At 46.0% G+C, this 22,312-nt stretch overlaps 1 protein-coding gene across 2 annotated transcripts in view; it reads right to left on the bottom strand.

Annotated features, from left to right (window-relative positions):
• ASTN1 (astrotactin 1) overlaps window positions 1-22,312 on the bottom strand; it is a 306,052-nt gene that overhangs the window by 143,541 nt on the left and 140,199 nt on the right. For both annotated transcript variants that reach the window (XM_027613431.2, XM_027613432.2), the window contains exons 3-7: window positions 10,927-11,320; window positions 9,268-9,414; window positions 8,166-8,273; window positions 3,529-3,678; window positions 2,331-2,498 (exon numbers count right to left, since the gene is read on the bottom strand). In XM_027613431.2, coding sequence (XP_027469232.1) covers window positions 2,331-2,498; window positions 3,529-3,678; window positions 8,166-8,273; window positions 9,268-9,414; window positions 10,927-11,320 — 967 coding nt within the window. The remainder of the gene's footprint in view (window positions 1-2,330; window positions 2,499-3,528; window positions 3,679-8,165; window positions 8,274-9,267; window positions 9,415-10,926; window positions 11,321-22,312) is intronic.

Raw genomic sequence — 22,312 nt, 5'->3', positions numbered from 1 at the left:
GAAAATAAAAGTCTCCGCAGCAGCATTTCTCAGCTGCACCCCCCAAAATGAAGATGTTGCACCTTAGTTCTCTGGTGTGGGATCTGGGTTCCTCTCTGCAGTCTCCCTCCTGGCCTTCCAGTTGGATATTCATTAATTGTCACAGATACTGGGAAACCACTAGCAGAGGAGGGCTTCCCACAGTCATTTTCAGCAAGGATTAGAACTGAGATGTCTGGGAAGACTGAAGAAGCAGATGATGGGAACTTCACTGTGGACAAGGAGTTGCCCCAGCTCCTGGCTCGGGAAGTATGCTCAGTAGTGATGGCTGCTTACATAGTCTTCCACGACAAATATGTTGGATCTGACATGTCTAGGGAAATCAAGCAGCCCTTGGAAATCCCACCTCTGCTCTGACTTCATGATGGATGGAACACGGACTATGTCTTAGGAAGCCGTGGGGCTTTGGGTGAGTTATGTATATTCTTGGGGGAATTCACACAGTGATCTCAAGCAGCTCATTTCTCTCTAAGACCCCTCCATGCTCAAAACACCAATCCCTTCCCCCCCCCACATGTAATTACAAGTGCTTCCTGTTCTTTAAAACCTCAGGAGAACCTTCCAAGGCCCTCTGGAGATGAGGCTTGTCTCAGAAGTGAGTTGAAGCCCTGAGCTTGTCCCAGGATCTCCCACTCCAACTCAGCCGGGGGGGGACCAGAGACCAGCTCTGCTGAACAGAAAGGCCCCGCCTTGGAGACGAGCCTTTTTCCCTTTCTCTCGAGCGCACTGGCTTTTGGGCCTGGTGCACAGCCCATCTGTTTGATTTGGTGTTTGCCTGACAGCGTGGGAAGAGCAGTAAGTAAGCACAGTCTTAGACATCAGATGTTTAAAATTCTATACTTTCTCTTCCATATGGGGGCCTGGAATCTCTACAATGGGCCCAGGTGAAAACAACTCTTAGAACAACACCTAAGAAGGTGAACATTGGATGTTGCTGCCGGCTGTTACCCTCCCAAAGACATACAGCAATGCATTGTAACAGAAGCAGGGCTCTAATCTCTTGAACTCAATCTCTACTAACAGCCCTCCACCCCACCACCTGAAAGAAATGCATCTGTAGGGGTGTGTGTGTGCATGTGTGTGCATGTGCGTGCATATGTATGTATGGGTATATGGGTATGTTTGTGCATGTACATGTATATAAGTGTGTGTGTGTGTGTGTGTGGTGGAGAAAAAGGGGCTGTACATGAGGTACAGAGAGTTGGAGGAATTGGTCCCCAACTCCCAACATTTCCCTTGGGGGTCTTAGCTATCATTACATGGCTTCCTTTGTTCTAGGGCATCACACTTCTCTGGGAAGGATCTATTTGTGGTACTGAATCTACTGGAACCAGGTCTTTATGAAGACTGTTGTAGATGAACACCTTCTACAAGGAAAGTGCACAGCCACTTGGAAGGAGGGGCCCACACTCCTCAGGATCGCGGAGCTCATGAAGCTCTGGGTGTGCCCTCATGCGTGCCGTGTCCGCATGTGGACCCTCTCAGGGAAGCCCCAGCCCCATCCGATAACATGACAGCCTCAGAGATGTCTCTCCCCTTGGCCCCAGTCTTCTCTCTCCTAGGATTTTTCTGAAGAAAATAACTTCAGATGTGCCCTGCATTTATGTGGAAAGATATTCATTTTGGTAGTATTTGTAAAAATTAAAAATTTAAAGCATCTGAAATGTCAAATAATAGGGAACTATTTAAATGAGCTATGATATGGACATACAATGGAATATCAAATAGCCATTAAAATTATGTTATTAAGAATTATTTAATGGTTCTGGAAAAACTTCATGATAGAATGTGAAGTGAAAAAATCAAGAAAACACTAGTGGACTTAGTGTGCTTGTAAGTCTCTAAAACTCAAACACAGATAAAAGATCGGAAGGGAGGATGTTACAATTTTAAAATGATTTCTTCAGGATATAGAATTATAGATGATTATCATTTTTGTCTATAAGCTTTTCTAAATTTTCAAATTTTCTACAATACACATGCATAAAAATTCGAGCCCCAGCAGCTGACATCCGCTGACGGGATGGTAAATGGATGGTGCAGATCATCTTAAACTGGCCTGTCTGGGGTACAGAGTAGGAGCTACAGATAGGATATTTCCAAGGCTTCTGCCAGAAGACAACACATTTTAAGCCAACATGCTCAGGGTCCCAACCACACACTGGCAGCGTGCACAGCCTAGGCCCCCGAAGGAAATGGAAACATCGGGAGACTACGTCTGGATTTCCAGGGGGGTGATTGCAAGAAGCATGAACTCTGACAGTTACCCGCTGCCCGGTGCTCCTGCCTACCAGTTTCGGGGTCACATTGGTGTTCACAGGGGTCCAGGAGCCGCCGGGCACAGAGGTCCATGGCCCAGGGCCCACTGGAGTTCTGTTGAGAGAAGAGCACCACTTGAGCTGGGTTCAACCAGTCACTGGCATCCAGCTGGCTCCCCTCCAGCAGGATGAAGCGGCTCCCTGCAGGAGAGAGAGAGGAGGCATGCCTGTGGGTGCACACAACAACACACATACACACACGCACACGTGTGCACATTAGTCAAGACAGAGTAAAGGATGCTGCACAGATTAGCCCAATCCGAGGTCATGACTCCTACCAGCCCTAGCCTGTCATGAGCCCCCAAGCAAGGGATCAGCAGATGGAGCCTCGGCCACCACTTGGACCTCCTGCTGCCCTTGCTCCATCATCCCCTGCTGCTTTGCTCAATCCCATCTCTATTAGGGTGGACCTAGGGAATACTGGGACAGAGCAGCTCTGTGATGGCCACGGCATGGCTCCATCAGACCCAGCCACAGGCACTGGCATTCACCCAAGGAGCGGGGACCTGCTGCCTGGTCTCCACTTGCCATGAAATAGCAGGCCCTCTAATAGCGCGGACAGTCCCCACCTGTTTTCAGCCTTCCAGCAGCAGAGAGAAGAGATATTAACAAGTCAATTAGGTACTCTGGGCTTCACAAATTCAGGGCCTCCTGAACCCGTACTACTCCTTAATTACACTGGGGTCCCCCTGAACGAAAGGAAATTGTTGCTTCAGAGTTCTAGGCTTTTAGCAAGTTACTGCAATCAGGAATTTCTTACCCGGGCATACCAAACTGAAGCATGGCTGATTCTTAATCATATCCACGGCTCCACTTAGCTTCTCCCTTCCCCAAAGCCAGAGAATCTCTCGGTGTCTATCTACCTGTATCCAGCATGCTCTGTACTTCTCTACAAAGACAGGGACTTATTTTAAAGCAAACAGAAATGAGAAATTGGAGTGGGCATAGAGAAGAGGAGGTAATCTGTTCAATTTTATGGGTTTTTTTTTTAACCTGCTTTCTGATTTCATCTGTGGACAAACCAAATTTGCCCTAAGCCTTACTTATCTGGGTTTATTTTTCCCTCACTTAGAGTAATAAGTAACAGTGACCCCTGGCTTCTCTATCTTCCTGGCCCAACGTGAAAACTTCTCCTTTGTGGAGGAAGCCGCATCCTCGCAAGCAAGCTTACCATCGGCGATCAGGTGCTCGGGGACGTGCAGGGTGATTTTGACAACAAGGGGGCAGCTGACATGGGAGGAGCACACGAGGCCGATCACACAGCTGGTGATGCTGATCAACGTCAAGGTGGTCTTATTCACAGGACTTCGGGGAGAGCCCACTGGAAGCAAGATACAAGCAAGACACATTGCGGTAAGAGTCTTGGCAGTGGGAGGCCAATCTGGCTCTGCTGCCCAAACAAGCAAACAGGGGAGGCGGTGGGCAAACCTAGCCCAGGCAGGGAATGTTCCGGCTCATAACCCCAGTGAGCTTCATACTCATGGAACACCATGTCAGCTGCTAGAGTCAGAGGGGCTTAGCCTACTGGTGGCCCTTGGGGTCAGCAACAGTCAGTTGTGTGCAAGTTCACTGCACTCTTCCTGGGACAGTTTCACAAAGAAATCATAAAGGAGGGCATTCTCCCCCACTGCTCGCCTGGCTGAGCTCCAACCTCTTGCCCAAGGGTGGCAAGGATGCTTTCACCACGTGCTAGAACTCTCTGCGCTTCTCCCTGCTTCTTGCACAGAGGGCGCTCTCACAAACCAGCTCCTTCCTCCCATGGCTCAAACTACTTCTCCAACTGCCTCTTGAGGAACTTTCCAAGCTCTGTGGGTGGGAGTCCTACAGGTGACTCTTTGTCTATAGGACCAGGAAGGAGGAAAGTCTGCTCTGTATGTGTAGAGGATATTGTCATGCCTGAAGGGCCCCACCAGTCCTGCAGTCAGAGATTATAAATGGCAGCTTAGTGAGCAAATAAGGATGCTGAGGAGACAGTTGCAGGCAGGTGCGGACAGGAATAGGAAGGAAGGTTTTTGGGCAGAGGATAAAATGGTAGTAATAAGAGGGACATTTCACATGGAGGCAGAACAGATGTGGGAAAGTAAGAAAGCAAGGCTAGTGGCCAACAAAATGTGTCCTTTGTCATTTTCTTATGGTCTAGTCTGTGTTGGCATTTATGACTGATAGAAATAAAAGGCAACTATTATGTCAGACATTGGGTGAAGTGCTTTGCATATTATTTTATTTTTATTATTTGCTTCCTTAGAATAAATCTAGGAGTCTGGACAGTAACTACCCACTTCACAAGTAGGGAAAATAAGTCTCAAAGAGATCAACCTCATAGTGACAGTTAAAATTTATGAAGCGTAATTATGTGTCAGGTGCCAGTGTGCAGGCTTTATGTGGCTCATGTCACTTAACAATGACCACGGTCTGATGAGACAGTTCCCACAAGGGACAATCAGAGAGGCGACAGGGCACGTACAGGGTCAAGCTGCTACTAAGGAGCCGGGATCGAGGCAGGGGTCCAGCTGAGGCGGCAGCCCCCAGACAGGGCACTACTCAATCTTTGGGCCCAGGGGAGTCTTTGGAATGGCTCTTCTCGGGACTGCAGGGAAGATTTGGGTCCATGCGCTGCACCCACCCATTATGGCCTCAGGTGCCCTGAGTGCTGTGCTGGCAGGAGCTGGGATGAGAAACTGCAGGGTGGCAGGCAGCCTCTGGGATCCTCTATCCCTTGCTACCTAGAAATATTCTTTTCACCTTAGGATCCTTTCACCAAGGGGTCTATTTTCCCACACTTGCAAATCTCTATCCCCAGCCCAAACTGGGCCTGAGCAGCAACAGATCTGCCACCATCCAGCACATCTCCCAGGCACTCGAATGTGAAACTGGACTCTCCTGCTTCCTCCGATTTCCACTACCCGGAGAATGGCACCCTGAGCTACTTGGTTTCTCCGGTCGGAAAACTCCACCTTGTCTGATCCTGCCCTCCGTTACATAAGCCATGACCCTCCCCCCTTCCGATGCCATTAAATCTGGTTCCATCTTGTGTCCAAAGTTTCTCTTGCCTTCATTCTCTCCATCCCGACCCGCGCCCGGCATCGTGCACCTGGATTGCAGCAAGAGCCATGTGCCCAGTCTCCCTGCCTCAACCTCCCCCATCATCGCCCACTCTCCGCAGGGGCTCACAGGCACCCTTCACAAAGCAGAGCGGACCAGGGCAACAGTCTTGAAAAGCCTCCAGTGGCACCAACCGAAGCGTTAGGTCCGAGTCCTCCGGTCAAGGTGCGTGCTGTCTCCTGATCGTCCAGCCTTATTTCCTAAGCAAACCGCAAACCTGCACTGTACACTTCATTCTAGTAAACTCTTTCCCACTCTCTGACTAGACCATTATCGTTTATGTCTCTTTGACTTTGCACATATCATTTCCTCCTCTGCAGAATGCCATTTTGTCACCTTGTCAGCCCGGTACACACCTACTCTTCAAGCCTCAGCTCCAACAGCATCTCCTTGTAAACACTTCCCTGAAACCTTTAAGAGCAGATTCTCACTCATCCCTTGCTGTTCCTCTAGCCCTGGCTGCACCCTGCTGTTAAAGCTTTTATCATACGATGTTGTCACTGTTTCCGGGTACTTGCTCCTGCTCTCATGTGATTGCAATAACTTGCTACTCATCTTCCTACCTCCCTGGCCCTTCTGTATCAACCAGCCATCACCCAACATCTCTACCTGGCTTCAAAATGTCCAGTGGTTCCCTGGGACCTACGGAACAAAGTGCAAACTCATGATGCAGGTGTAGTCCTCGGGGAGCTGGCCTGTTATCCAGGCCCGTCCCTACTACCCCATGGCCTATGTTCTTACACCTGCTATACAGAACTACTTCCACTTGCTTAAAAATACCATGTTCTTTTGTGCCTTCCGGGCTTTCTATATGCTATTTTCCTTACTAGGATGTCCTTACCCTAGATTTTCCTTTTTCAAGAAATTCTACACATTGTATATAACCCAGGTCTAATTATTTTCTCCTTCTTTGTCTCCTATTGCTGCCAGGTAGAATGACCTGTTCTGTCCTCTGAGTATTCATTTTACTTTATTTATAATATTAAATTAAGCCTTATCACTGTGCCATGTTTTCATAATTCTACCTCACATCACAAAGCCTGACCTATGGCAGGTGAGTTATAAAATTTCTTGCTGGCCTGATTGATGTATTCAGTTCAATTCAACAAACACTTACAAGCATCTATTATAGGCAAAATCCTTCACTGGGCACTTTGGAAAAATAAATTAGACATGCCCATCCCTAAGAAGCTTACAGTCTAGTTAATAGCAATAAACATTTGATGTACTAGGAGAGCTTGATATTTTAAAGGAAAAGTTTTATGCTGCAAAGAAACTCATTCTAATTCATTACTATGGATTTTCTTAAACAGGATTTTATTACAGCAGAACGCACCCTGCTCAGGGTTGGACAGGCTGAGGTTGACTATCAACTGTATATAAATATGTAAAGAGGATCAAGGGATCCACATTCTCACCTCAAGGATACTGGGGCATCAGACGTTAGGCTGCCCAGAGCCCCACTGATCTCTTGAGAAAAATGCTGGGAAGGAATTTTGTCCCAATAGTAGCAAAGCTTAGAGAAACTGGACCTGGGGAATTAAAAGGTTTGCTTCCAATCTCTGGGCAGAATGCCCTCAGTGTGGAAGGAACTCAAGTAGAGGTAGGAGAGAGCCAAAACATAAATGTCTTTTGCGGGGCATTGGTTGATTATTGGTTGGGGAAAAATGCCATTGGGTATAACACAGGGGGAGGCCACTCAAACATCCTCCACTGTATCTCAACAGGTCCCTGTCCGAAATTCCTTAGGATGGAATGCTGCACAAACCTGAGGCCACACTGCAGAGAGGTCTGGGAGCAACGACAATGGGGACTGCATAGCGCTCTGCCAGTCACCCAAAAAGCACACTTTAATATAATTTAATGCTTTCAGGAGCGTGTATGTGAGGTATTGATAACACACTTCCTATATGAGGAAACAGGCTCAGAGAAGCTGTTGTTCTCCTCCAATATCACACAGCAAGTAAACGGTGAAGCCTACTGAACCCAGACCTCCCTCAGTGACAAGAGTGCTACCAGCAAGGTCATGGGCAGCGACACCTCATCTGCCACCGCCACACCTGAACATCAGGGGCAGTGGCCCAGGGAGCGTCTGCGCGGAAGGACAGCTCTAGCAGTACTGAGGAGAGTGCGTGAACTCACCGGGACCCTGCTGGGAGAATGGAGGGCACTTGGAGCCTTGGGGGTCCCGTGATGCCGCTGGGGAGGGGATGGGAGGTCTAATACCGTTACACACAGATTGAATCGCAGGTGACAGATCATTCCTCAGCGACACCGCCTCCCCCACCACCACTACCTTGCCCAATCCCAAGGCCGGCGTGGCTGTGCAAGCAAGGGTACATATACCATCCACATTTTCACATACAACACACTTTATCAACTTTATTTCCTGTGTCTAAACAGCAAAATATGACTCTTGAGGCTTCCAGAAGGAATTGAGAGTCTTCTGACCAAGAAATAGCCTTTCAAACAACTTGAACACTTGTTTGAGAGCGCCATTATCTGGGAGAGATGATTCTCGGAAATTTTCCACTCTAGGCTCTTCTTTCTTCCTTAGGAGGAAACACCAGCTGTGGTCCAGGGACGCTTCCTGCAGAAAGTGGCTTTGGTCCACACAGCCCCCAGCCCGACCCAACACCTGTGCCGCGCCTCGCCTCCCCCTGCCCGGAGCCCCGCCACCCGCTGTGACCCCTCCAACCTTCCCACCTCTGCTGCGCCTCCGGCTCCGCGAGGGGTCGGTGTAGAAGGTCAGCTGGGGGTCGTTTTCTGTCTCGGGGCCAGAATCTCCTTCAGGGTTCAGGAAGGCAGAACCAGCTATAATGAAAAGAAGCACAGCACAGTCGACATCTTCAGTTTTTTCTTCACAACACCAAATCACTGGGCAAGTTCAAGAGAAAAATCGATAAAACCAAGAGCAGGCTGACTGACAATTTGGGAGGAGTAGCCACGGACACTGGAGCTTCCTGATACCCAGATTTATTGGAGAAGTGGACCTTTTCGTGATAGCGGTCACTGGAGCCCACCCCCAGCCAGCCCAGGCTCCCCGCTCCAGCCCGAGCCGCAGCCCCCTGCCAGAGAGGGCCTTCATGGATGGTGGGTAGAAAGGGATGGAAGGGAAATTTCCCTCCTCGAAAGCTTTTCTCTGGTCCTGGAATTAATATGCATTCAATGGGAAAAAGAGGAAAAAAATAATAAAGAGAATGCAGAGAAATGTGCAAAGAGAACAACCCCAATGTCCTCTAAATCCTGTCAATCAGAGAAAAACTCTGTTCACATTTGACGTATATGCTGTCTTTTTCTGATACAGAAATAGATAAAGGTTTTTTAATCTCCCCTTATGAATGGTGTTTTGCTCGTTTTTCTTTTTCCATTTAATAAATGGGTGGGCAACTTCCCATATGAACAAATATGGATCTATCTTATCATCCTAAATGGCCGCATGATAAGACACTGGACGATCGACAGATGTGCAGGTAGTTAACTGATACTATTGATGGACGCTTAGGCTATTTCCATTTTTTTGCTCTTTTAAACAATGTTGTGATGAACAGCCTTTTACACATGGCTTTGCGCACTTGTCCAATTATTTCCTAAGGATTAATTCTTGTTTATGAAATTACTTGGTCAGAAGGTTTGTACATTTAAGTTTTTTGGCTAAGTAACACTCAACAGGCTTCCAGAAAGCCTGGGCTCAAACACACACCCTCTAGCCATGCCTGAGAGTCGGGGGTCCAGGATATGAATGGTCCTGCCTCTACCGATATTAAGGAAACCGCCACCCGCAAGCCCTCCCATCAGACACAGATACCTCTTGCCTTGTTGTTGATCCGCTTTCTCTGGCTGCTGGAGGTATGCGAGAGCAGAGTGGCCTGCTGGTGGTTGGAGTCCACGGGGCTGGTGGCAATGATGTTATCCTTGTACTTGTTCATCAGCGATAGCTTGGCATTGTCGCTTCCTGCAGAAGGAAAAGTCAAGGCAAATTCTTTCAGAGAAAAGGCCAAAAGAAAGTGCGAGCAAGGAAAGCTGCTTGAACCACGTAAATGGAGTTTCACAGAATTGAAATAAGGAACCTTTAAAGTGAGAGATTGGCAGAGACTAAATACTCCTCTGATTTCTGCAGGGCTACAAAATTGAGGGAGGAGAGGAGAGAGATGACAACTCAAAAGCCAAGTCAACTGATTCTGTATTGATTAGGGTCACCACATGTGGCCCACGGGCTAGAGACAGACAACAGATTCCTTTCTCTGGGGCGGCACAGAGTTTTAGAAGAAGCTGAATTTGAGTGCATTCAGGCAGAACATGTCCTCTCCCTCTTCCAACCTAGTCGATCTCACGACCCATGAAATCATGACCTGAGTCGAAACCAAGACTCAGATGCTCAATGACTGGGCCACTCGGGTGCCCCAAATTGGAGACATCTATGATGTGATTTCCCTCTTTTCAAGCCCCACTGAGGGATGCCTGGGTGGCTCAGCCGCTAAGCGTCTGCCTTTGGCTCAGGTCATGATCCCGGGGTCCTGGGATTGAGCCCCGCATCGGGCTCTCTGCTCCGCGGGGAGCCTGCTTCTCCCTCTCCCACTCTCCCCACTTGTGTTCCTGCTCTCGCTGTCTCTCTGTCAAATAAATAAATAAAATCATCAAAAAAAAAAAAGCCCCACTGAAAGTCTATATATCTTAAGCAATATTCAGTATGAAAAATGTCTTCTTTAAAGAGAATTGAGCAGTTTTTTGAGGGATCACTATCTTGGGGTTTTATGAGGAGTTGCTTATTTACAGAAGTCTCAGAGAGAGACAGGAGGGCTGCTATAAAAGAAAAGTACAGTCATTTCCTCTCTGCATTTTGTTGACCCTGATTTCGTTCAGCCCGATCAGGTCCAAGTCTTTTCCACCCAGCATCTACACAGAAACACAAGGCATCTAAGGTCGGACAGCTTGATTGCATTCCTAATCTTCTTTGAAGAAGTACGACCCTTGTAAAGACCACAGAGGCATGGGCAAAACAACACAACCAACCACTCCCTCCCCAGACCAAGGTCTCCAGAGTCATAGAAAAGAACAGACACCTCTGTCCTCCCACTTCAGTGGATACTTAGATCACCTAAGCAAACATGTGACACGCAAAAATGCCGTACACACGCGCTGATCTTTCTTGCTAGCTTCTTATTTCCCTGGGGACTGCTCTATTATATAAGCAAAAGGCTCTATCTAACCTACTCTTCTGTTAGGGGTAAAGGTGTCTCTGCTTCCAGTGCAAAGGTGAAGTGGAGAAGGATTCGGTGTATACTTGTTCTTCTGATTTCCCACATTAGAAAATAGCTCCTGTTGTCTCAGGAGAGCGTGTACCCTTCTGGCCCACCTGGGAAAGGGCACAGGTACATGCCATTATGCATGACAACCGGCCCCAAGACTAGAAAAGCTGTTCCCTACTCACTCCCTAGTTCCCCAAGGGGAGGAGCGACTTGCCCACCTGGGGTGAGGTCCATCCCTGCCTTTTCGTTGCAGCCCTGCAGGGAGTCCAGGGTGCGGGTGACCTGGCTGGCGAAGTCCTCCCCTCCGTTCATGCACTCCCTCTGCAGGTGGTGGCGCAGGTCTGTGATGTCGTACTCATAGCCGTCCAGGATGGGGGTCTCCCGGATGCTCAGGGTGCCACTGGAGTTGTGGCCCTGCACGCGGGCATTGCGCAGACTCTCCCGTCCGTGCCCGCCGATCAGCACAGAGGGAATGTAGTGAATCTCGTTGGCCGCCTCGGCACTGGCACTCTTCTGGGGCTGGGGCACCCTGCGGCGCTTGCACCAGCGCCGGCGAGTGTATAGGATCATCACCAGGCACAAGATGGACAGCAGCAGAGCAATCATGCCACCCTGGGAGGAGAGGACAGCAGACAGACGTCGGAAGATGGGTGAGTTCGTCCCACAAAGAGGCATCGCCCCTCCCCCTCCCCCCCATCCATCACTCACTCATTAATTCATTCATTCAGGTGCAGTAAGCACTTAGAGCAAGCATCACTCAGCAGCAAAGGGACAGTCTGTGGTGACAGGTGTTGAAGGAAAATGGAGAAAAATGGACCTGGGATGACCAGGGCCTCATTTAAGTGATCCACAGTTGCTTCTGACTTAGCAAACATTGTGAAAGAGAAGTCTGTGTGTGTGTGCGGTGTATATGACTTCAGTTGTAGAAACAGGGGAGAGGGTTAGTTTGTTAAGGCAAATCTGTTACGCAGAAAGCTGGTTTCCAGCCAATTTTTAGCAGCAGAATCGCATCTAGTTTCTTCCTAGATCTTAAAAATCAGCCATGTATATAGATTCTAACTCTGGCTACATCAATGATCAGTGAGTGCCCCAAATTTGGAAACTCAAAAGTCCTTCTCTATATAATGGAGAAGGTGCCACTTGGTCTGGGAAGGTGGTGCTAAGGACTATGTTAGGGAACGGTGCACGGTGCCTAACAGAGTGTGTCACATGGAATCAGGGATGGCCTCAGCCTGACCTTAAATGTCTCCGTCAGAGTAGGGGAAGACCATCGACAAATCCAAAGAGAAGTTTGCGTCCATTAGGGATTTACAAGCAAGCGTGTGGCGGACACTCACCATTTGAACATGACTTTTTTGGATCACTACGGCTTTAGGGGACAGCTTACTCCCACTCACGAAGTCCTGAGTGATCGATCTCCCATTCTTGCTCGAGGGAGGGATTGAGACCCATGTCCTGGAGTCAGGCTGGCAAAGGAGTTTCCTTGTGAACCCTCTCTGCTCCCAGGCCATCCTCTGAGGCCACTCCCTAAACACCAGGACTCCACTCAGTTGTCTGGCAGAGGCCAGGATGCCATGCTTGGTGACACTGAGCACCTCACCTTGACATTCGGGGGGGGCGTTTGGGGGAAAGCTTTACACACCCGTTGCTCCCCAGTGCTCAGCGGTCATAAATCTTCCAGTGCACGATCTGTATTCACTCCCCTTATTTTGGTCAATATCCCTCCGAACCTATTTCATTAGGTGGGGCTGTGCCAAATGGTTTTGCTCTCGAGTTGGGTTTCAGTCACTGCCACCCCATCCAATAAGCTAGAGATGAAAACCCCCTATTAATTCCCAGGGGGCCCACCCACACAAAGCTGGGTCAAAATTATCCCCTCAAACACATGAACAAGGGCTTTCCGCAGTCTTGTGAGAATTATATCTTGAATTTATAAAGTTCTTCTCCCGATAAATCTTCCCATTTACCTTCCCTCCCCTGCCAGCACCATGAACAAAGCACTGTGCACATGCACACACACACAGAATGTTGCCACTTTCAAACAGGCACAGAGCAGCTGAGACAAGAAGCAACAGAGTCAGTTGCCAAGTGACAGGTCACGTCAGGTGGCTTTTCAGGGACATACACTGGCCTCTAGGTTTTTCAGATTTTTCCTTTATCTGTGGAACAGTTTCTCCTGGTGAAATCTCTCATGCAAGTAGACAGCATAAATATGAAGCTGCCCCAGTTGCAGTGAGGGTGGGGGCGCAGGGGTAAGTATTCCAGGTCATGGCCAACGGTCGCCTCCCTGCAGCCCACCATCCCTCCCTGCAGCCTGCAGCCTGCCCCCTCCACCAAGTGTCGCAGCCGAGCCCCTAAGCCCGAGCCCCGAACCAGCGTGCTGAGAGCCCCTGTTTGAGTCCAAACTGTTAGTTTTTCGGCAGGCCCTTTATCTCAGAGTCAGACCTGCCATTCTTTCCCTCACCCCAAATTGAAACTGCAACAATAGGCAATTAAGCCACACAGAAAGAATAAGTTCCCGAGTGAGAGAAGTTGTCAGACATTGAATTAGGCTAGTGAAAGCGAGAGGTAATTTTATTCCCTAAAGAGCAATAAGAGCAGTATAAATATCAATCTCTGAGGAATGGCTGAAACACCAACTTTCTGCTCACAAGGAAGTATTCGGGGGGGCACCCCCAGGCTTCCCTCAATATCTCCTTTCAGATGATCACAACGGGTTATGATTGGATGCAGCCTGAATACAGCAAGAATAGCCGTCCAGTATGGGGCTGTTACTATGTATTGGACACGTGTTCTTTTTTTTTAAATTTTTTATTGTTATGTTAATCACCATATATTACATCATTAGTTTTTGATGTAGTGTTCCATGATTCATTGTTTGTGCATAACACCCAGTGCTCCGTGCAGAATGTGCCCTCTTTAATACCCATAACCAGTCGAACCCATCCCCCTACCCTCCTCCCCTCGAGAACCCTCAGTTTGTTTTTCAGAGTCCATTGTCTCTCATGGTTCGTCTCCCCCTCTGACTTACTCCCCTTCATTCTTCCCCTCCTGCTATCTTCTTCTTTTTCTTTTCTCTTAACATATGTTGCATTATTTGTTTCAGAAGTACAGATCTGTGATTCGACAGTCTTCCACAATTCACAGTGCTCACCATGGCACATACCCTCCCCAATGTCTATCACCCAGCCACCCCATCCCTCCCACCCCCCACCACACCAGCAACACTCAGATTGTTTCCTGAGATTAAGAATTCCTCATATCAGTGAGGTCATATGATACATGTCTTTCTCTGATTGACTTATTTCACTCAGCATAACACCCTCCAGTTCCATCCATGTCGTTGCAAATGGCAAGATCTCATTCCCTTTGATGGCTGCATAATATTCCATTGAGTATATATACCACATCTTCTTTATCCACTCATCTGTCAATGGACATCTTGGCTCTTTCCAAAGTTTGGCTGTTGTGGACATTGCTGCTATAAACATTGGGGTGCACGTACCCCTTCGGATCCCTACATTTGTATCTTTGTGGTAAATACCCAGTAGTGCAATTGCTGGATCGTATGATAGCTCTATTTTCAACTATTTGAGGAACCTCCATACTGTTTTCCAGAGGGGTTGCACCAGCTTGCATTCCCACCAACACTGTAGGAGGCTTCCCCTTTCTCCACATTCCCGCCAACATCTGTCGTTTCCTGACTTGTTAATTTTAGCCATTCTGACGGGTGTGAGGTGGTATCTCATTGAGGTTTTGATTTGGATTTCCCTGATGCCGAGCGATGTTGAGCACTTTTTCATGTGTCTGTTGGCCATTTGGATGTCTTCTTTGGAAAAATGTCTGTTTGTGTCTTCTGCCCATTTCTTGATTGGATTATTTGTTCTTTGGGTGTTGAGTTTGATAAGTTCTTTATAGATTTTGGATACTAGACCTTTATCTGATATGTCATTTGCAAATATTGTCTCCCATTCTGTCGGTTGTCTTTTGGTTTTGTGGACTGTTTCTTTTGCTGTGCAAAAGCTTTTTATCTTGATGAAATCCCAATAGTTCATTTTTGTCCTTGCTTCCCTTGCCTTTGGCGATGTTTCTAGGAAGAAGTTGCTGCGGCTGAGGTCGAAGAGGTTGCTACCTGTGTTCTCCTTTAGGATTTTGATGGACTCCTGTCTCACGTTTAGGTCTTTCAACCATTTGGAGTCTATTTGTGTGTGTGGTGTAAGGAAATGGTCCAGTTTCATTCTTCTGCATGTGGCTGTCCAATATTCCCAACACCATTTGTTGAAGAGACTGTCTTTTTTCCATTGGACATTCTTTCCTGCTTTGTCAAAGATAAGTTGACCATAGAGTTGAGGGTCCATTTCTGGGCTCTCGATTCTGTTCCATTGATCTATGTGTCTGTTTTTGTGCTAGTACCATACTGTCTTGATGATGACAGCTTTGTAATAGAGCTGGAAGTCCGGAATTGTGATACCACCAGCTTTGCTTTTCTTTTTCAATATTCCTCTGGCTATTCGGGGTCTCTTCTGGTTCCATACAAATTTTAGGATTATTTGTTCCATTTCTTTGAAAAAAGTGGATGGTATTTTGATGGGGATTGCATTGAATGTGTACATTGCTCTAGGTAGCATTGACATCTTCACAATGTTTGTTCTCCCAATCCATGAGCATGGAACGTTTTTCCATTTCTTTGTGTCTTCTTCAATTTCTTTCATGAGTATTTTATAGTTTTCTGAGTACAGATCCTTTGCCTCTTTGGTTAAATTTATTCCTAGGTATCTTATGGTTTTGGGTGCAATTGTAAATGGGATCGACTCCTTAATTTGTCTCTCTTCTGTCTTGTTGTTGGTGTATAGGAATGCCACTGATTTCTGTGCATTGATTTTATAACCTGCTACTTTACTGAATTCCTGTATGAGTTCTAGCAGTTTTGGGGTGGAGTCTTTTGGGTTTTCCACATACAGTATCATATCATCTGCAAAGAGTGAGAGTTTGACTTCCTCTTTGCCGATTTGGACACCTTTGATTTCTTTTTGTTGTCTGATTGCTGTGGCTAGGACTTCTAATACAGTGGTGATAGTGGACATCCCTGCCGTGTTCCTGACCTTAGGGGGAAAGCTCTCACCTTTTCCCCTTTGAGAATGATATTCGCTGTAGGTTTTTCATAGATGGCTTTTATGATATTGAGGTATGTACCCTCTATCCCTATACTCTGAAGAGTTTTGATCAAGAAAGGATGCTGTACTTTGTCAAATGCTTTTTCTGCATCTATAGAGAGGATCATATGATTCTTCTTCTTTCTTTTGTTAATGTGTTGTATCATGTTGATTGACTTGCGGATGTTGAACCAACCTTGCAGCCCAGGGATAAATCCCACTTGGTCGTGGTGAATAATCCTTTTAATGTACTGTTGTATCCTATTGGCTAGTATTTTGGTGAGAATTTTTGCATCCATGTTCATCAAGGGTATTGGTCTGGAATTCTCCTTTTTGATGGGGTCTTTGTCTGGTTTTGGGATCAAGGTAATGCTGGCCTCATAAAATGAGTTTGGAAGTTTTCCTTCCATTTCTATTTTTTGGAACAGTTTCAGAGGAATAGGTATTAAGTCTTCTTTAAATGTCTGATAGAATTCCCCTGGGAAGCCATCTGGCCCTGGGCTTTTGTTTGTTGGGAGATTTTTGATGACTGCTTCAATTTCCTTAGTGGTGATAGGTCTGTTCAGGTTTTCTATTTCTTCCTGGTTCAGTTTTGGTAGTTGATACATCTCTAGGAATGCATCCATTTCTTCCAGGTTATCTAATTTGCTGGCATAGAGTTGCTCATAATATGTTCTGATAATTGTTTGTATTTCTTTGGTGTTGGTTGTGATCTCTCCTCTTTCATTCATAATTTTGTTGATTTGGGTCATTTCTCTTTTCTTTTAGATAAGCCTGGCCAGGGGTTTATCAATCTTGTTAATTCTTTCAAAGAACCAGCTCCTAGTTTCGTTGATGTGTTCTACTGTTCTTTTGGTTTCTAGTTCATTGATTTCTACTCTGATCTTTATTATTTCTCTTCTCCTGCTGGGTTTAGGCTTTATTTGCTGTTCTTTCTCCAGCTCCTTTATGTGTAGGGTTAGGTTGTGTATTTGAGACCTTTCTTGTTTCTTGAGAAAGGCTTGTATTGCTATATACTTTCCTCTCAGGACTGCCTTTGCTGTATCCCAAAGATTTTGAACAGTTGTGTTTTCATTTTCATTGGTTTCCATGAATTTGTTTAATTCTTCTTTAATTTCCTGGTTGACCCATTCATTCTTTAGTAGGATGCTCTTTAGCCTCCATGTATTTGAGTCTTTCCGACTTCCCTCTTGTGACTGAGTTCTAGTTTCAAAGCATTGTGGTCTGAAAATATGCAGGGAATAATCCCAATCTTTTGGTACCGGTTGAGACCTGATTTGTGACCTAGGATGTGATCAATTCTGGAGAATGTTCCATGGGCACTAGAGAAGAATGTGTATTCCGTTGCTTTGGGATGGAATGTTCTGAATATGTCTATGAAGTCAATTTGGTCCAGTGTGTCATTTAAAGTCTTTATTTCCTTGTTGATCTTTTGCTTAGATGATCTGTCCATTTCAGTCAGGGGGGTGTTAAAGTCCCCCACTATTATTGTATTGTTGTCAATGTGTTTCTTTGCTTTTGTTATTAATTGCCTTATATAATTGGCTGCTCCCATGTTAGGGGCATAGATATTTACAACTGTTAGATCTTCTTGTTGGATAGACCCTTTAAGTAGGATATAGTGTCCTTCCTCATCTCTTATTACAGTCTTTGTTTTAAAATCGAATTTGTCCGATACCAGATTGCCACCCCAGCTTTCTTTTGGTGTCCATTAGCATGGTAAATGGTTTTCCACCCCCTCACTTTCAATCTGGGGGTGTCTTTGGGTCTAAAATGAGTCTCTTGCAGACAGCATATTTATGGGTCTTGTTTTTTAATCCAATCTGATAGCCTGTGTCTTTTGATTGGGGCATTAGGCCATTTACATTCAGGGTAACTATGAAAGATATGGATTTAGTGCCATTGTATTGCCTGTAAGGTGACTGTTACTGTATATTGTCTGTGTTCCTTTCTGATCTATGCTGCTTTTAGGCTCTCTCTTTGCTTAGAGGACTCCTTTCAATATTTCTTGTAGGGCTGGTTTCGTGTTTGCAAATTCCTTTAGTTTTTGTTTGTTTTGGAAGCTTTTTATCTCTCCTTCTATTTTCAATGACAGCCTCGCTGGATATAGTATTCTTGGCTGCATATTTTTCTCGTTTAGTGCTCTGAATATATCATGCCAGTCCTTTCTGGCCTGCCAGGTCTCTGTGGATAGGTCTGTTGCCAATCTAATATTTCTACCATTGTAGGTTACATATTTCTTCTCCCGAGCTGCTTTCAGGATTCTCTCTTTGTGTCTGAGACTTGTAAGTTTTACTATTAGATGTCGGGGTGGTGACCTAATTTTATTGATTTTGAGAGGGGTTCTCTGTGCCTCCTGGATTTTGATGGCTGTTTCCTTCCCCACATTAGGGAAGTTCTCTGCTATTATTTGCTCCAATATACCTTCTGCCCCTCTCTCTCTTTCTTCTTCTTCTGGGATCCCAATTATTCTAATGTTGTTTCGTCTTATCGTATCACTTATCTCTCGAATTCTGCCCTCGTGATCCTGTAGTTGTTTCTCTCTCTTTTTCTCAGCCTCTTTATTTTCCATCGTTTGGTCTTCTATATCGCTGATTCTCTCTTCTGCCTCATTTATCCTAGCAGTTAGTGCCCCCATTTTTGATTGCACCTCATCAATAGCCTTTTTGATTTCGACTTGGTTAGATTTTAGTTCTTTTATTTCTCCAGAAAGGGTTTCTCTAACAACTTCCATGCTTTTTTCAAGCCCAGCTAGTATCTTTAAAGTCGTGATTCTGAACTCTAGGTCCGACATCGTACTAATGTCCGTATTGAGTAGGTCCCTGGCTGACGGTACTACCTCTTGTTCTTTTTGCTGAGGTGATTTTTTTCGTCTTGTCATTTTGTCCAGAGGAGAATAGACGAATGAGAGAACAAAATGCTAACAGGTTAACAACGTCCCCAGCAAATATACTGTATACAAATCAGAAAAGACCTGAAACCAGGGGAAAAGAAAGTGAAAGAAAGAGAAAAAAAAAAGAAAAAAAGATAAAAACAAAAAGAGAACAATACAAAAAAAGCAGAAAATGATCAAATATGATCAGGCTAGTGCATAGATCAGTGCCACACACTAGATTTTGGGTGTATTTTGGTCTGTTAGAAAAACGTGCCTCCCAAAATTTTAAAGGAAGAAAGACATATATGTACAAAATAAGGGTTGATACAATGAAGGGATGGAAGATGACTGTAAAGATGAAAATTATAAAAGATTTTATAAAAGGAATTGATAAGTTGTTTGAAAAAAGAAAGAAGATTTAAGAAAAAAAAAGAAAAAAGAAAAAAGAAAAAAGGGAGAGAATGTGATCAGGCAGGAAACTAGAACAAAGCCATACACTAGAGATTTAGGGTATATTTTGATCTGTTAGAAGAAACTGTATCTCAAAATTTTAAAGAGAGAACAACTTATATATATATATGCCCAAAATAAGGGTAACTACTATGAAGGGATAAAATATGACTCTAAAAATGAAAAATAAAAAAAAAATTTTTTTAAAAAGGGATTGATAAGATGTTGGTTGAGAAAGGGAAAAAGAAAAATTAAAAAAAAAAAAAGTTAAAAAAATTAACTTTGATGAACTAATGAATCATGGTAAAAAAAAGCCATGAATTCTATGTGCAGTATTCCCCTAGCACTGGAGTTCTCCTGTTCTCCTTGATGGGTAAACTTGGTCTTGGCTTGCTGGCTGTTCATGTTGATCTTCTGGGGGAGGGGCCTGTTGCCGTGGTTCCCAAATGTCTTTGCTGGAGGCGGAATTACCTCGCCCTTGTCGGTCCGGGCTAAGCAAGCTGCTCAGGTTTGCTCTCAGGTGCTTTGTTCCCTGCAAGCTCTCGTTACAGCTTTGGAGGACCAGGGCGAAAATGGTGGCCTCCCAATCTCCACCCGGAGGAGCTGAGAACTCGGGGCCCCGCTCCTCAGTGAGCCCCCAGACAAAAGCAGTCACTCCCGTCTCCCCGGTCTCCGGCCGCACTCCGTGCTCACCCGGCCTGTGACCGAGCATTTGTATCTCTGGCACCCGACCCCGTGTGGAGTCTCCAAACCCAGCAGATCCCTGCGGTGCGCTCCCGCGCTGCTCCTCCCGGGGGAGGAACGGGAGTCTCCCCAGCTCTGCTTCTTGTTGGGTCCCTGCTGGAGGAGCAGTGGCCCGACTGGGCCACGGATCACAGTTTATGGCCACCCCGAGCTGAGAGCCCGCGCCTCGGCTCTGTCTCTGCAGCCGGCTTCCCCGCTCTGATACCTGGGAGCTCTGCCGCACTCAGGCACCCCTGGTCTTTCTGTGACCCCAAGGGTCCTGAGACCACACTGTCCCAGGAGGATTCCACCACCCGCTTAGCCACTGCAGCGACGTCCCTCAGCGGAGCCGACTTCTAAAAGTTCTGATTTTGTGCTCTGAGGCTCTATCACTTGCCAGAAGCGGCCGACGGAGGCCCCCTCCCCCGCTGTCTATCCTCCCGAATATCGCCTCGGATTCACTTCTCTGCACGTCCTATCTTCCAGTAAGTGGTCACTTCTCTGTTCAGAGAGTTGTTGCTACTCTCCTCTTCGATCTCCTGTTGAGTTCGTAGGTGTTCAGAATGGTTTGATCCCTATTCAGCTGAATTCCTGAGACCAGACGAAATCCAGGTCTCCTACTCCTCCGCCATCTTGCTCTGCCCCTGGACACGTGTTCTAAGTGCTCCACACTTTTAACTACGCCAGGTAGGGTCAACTATTTGCTCATTTGACCTTTGAAAAGGCTCAGGCACAGAGGTTAAGTAACTTGTTCAAGGGCACAGAGCAAATAAACAGTAGTTCCAGAATGGGAACAAAACGCCTCCCATGGCAGAGCCCCCGTGCCTAACCACCGGGCTACAGCGACCCCGCACAGCGCTTACACACTGCAAACACACACCCCTAGTGAGTCGTGTATCCCACAAATCATCAGCAGGTGGGATGGGGAAAGCGTTCATGAGCCCACTTAGATTTAGCCTCATTTCTCAAAGAGCACATCTAGCTGACAGTGGGTCAAAAGAGGCGCCATCATAAACAAAGGACCTTTCACTGAGCCCCCACTAAGTGTCCAAACCCAAGATTAGTCGGCAGTGGAAAGACAACACTCATGTTTCAAGGTCTCTATGCTAAAATAAGATAACGCGCATCACACATCACTACGTGCCTGGAGGATACCATTAGATCTCAATTAGTTAAATATCTCTTTCAACTGTGAGACCCACTGAAAATCTCTAGGTTCAGCCCCTCCTTTTCTGATGAAGAAACTAAGGCCCAGAGAAACTACGAAACTAGTCAGTGCCAAAGTGGCTCTAGACCGGATCCTCCTCATGGCACTGCTTTGTTAGATGCATCTAAAATTCCCTTTACCCTGTGTGGCCCTAGACACTTCATTAGGAATATTTTATATTTATTTATTTTTAAATAGCAACTTTTAGGGAGCTAGAACACAAGTTTTCGATCGGCTAAGCCAGTGTATTTAACATGTATAACCTTGCTTTATTGAAACATTTCCCCTGCTTAGAGTCAGTGACTCCCAACAACCTTAGATTTTTCTTAATCAGTTACTAGTAATGAGCTCCAGCCACTAGGGGAAGCTCAGCACAGACAGAGGAAAAAGGATGATTCTCAGGTATTCAAGTTGTGGTACAGTTTCTTTGCTTCTATAACCCAAACTGGTGGCAGGTGTCATAATACTTGGCAATGATTTACTAATTGTGGATTATTACATAAATAATCATATATATATAATGTTACATAATATTAACATGGACTATAATTTAATAAAAACATTTTTGTAACAATAATAATAATTTGTAAAATCACTACACACAAATCCCTCTGAACTGCTTATCTGCTCTGTCCAGTGAGAAGATCCCAGGTAGGAAGGAGTAGGGAGAGACCCTCCACCACACTAGGAGAAGTCATGGATGTAACCACTTTGACAACTTTCCTTCTACAACGAGGACATGGAAATCTGGTGCTCATGATCGACCGCTTTTGCATGCCTGTGATAAACCATGGTTCATTAATCTTAGCATTATTTTTAACTACTCTACTTCCGCAGAGAATTTTATGCAGCTTCAATTTAAATCAAAGAGGCTCTACAGTTTTTCTTTCAAATAATCTAATGGAACAAAGAGGCGGCAGATGAAATGTAAAGGGCACGTGGACCAGGAGTTACGCCGAGGAGCTTCCTGATAACCAAGTCAAAAAGGGAAAGGCAAGCTGCACACATCTTCTTGTCTGATGAAATAAAGTTTGGTGGGAGGAACAAACTTCCCTCAGGCATTCCACTCCAGCCAGACTTCCAGCCACAGTGTGTGCATGAACACACGGACGAGCACAGGAGGCTTTACGGAAAGCAAGCAGGAGTTCACATGGGCACCCCTGGCTTTGCAATGCTGTACTACCTGAGCGGCGCTC

This window comes from Zalophus californianus, chromosome 10 (assembly GCF_009762305.2).
Source record: "Zalophus californianus isolate mZalCal1 chromosome 10, mZalCal1.pri.v2, whole genome shotgun sequence".
Lineage (NCBI taxonomy): Eukaryota > Metazoa > Chordata > Mammalia > Carnivora > Otariidae > Zalophus > Zalophus californianus.
Note: the sequence above shows the minus strand (reverse complement) of the source record. Positions and strands in the feature narration are given on the sequence as shown.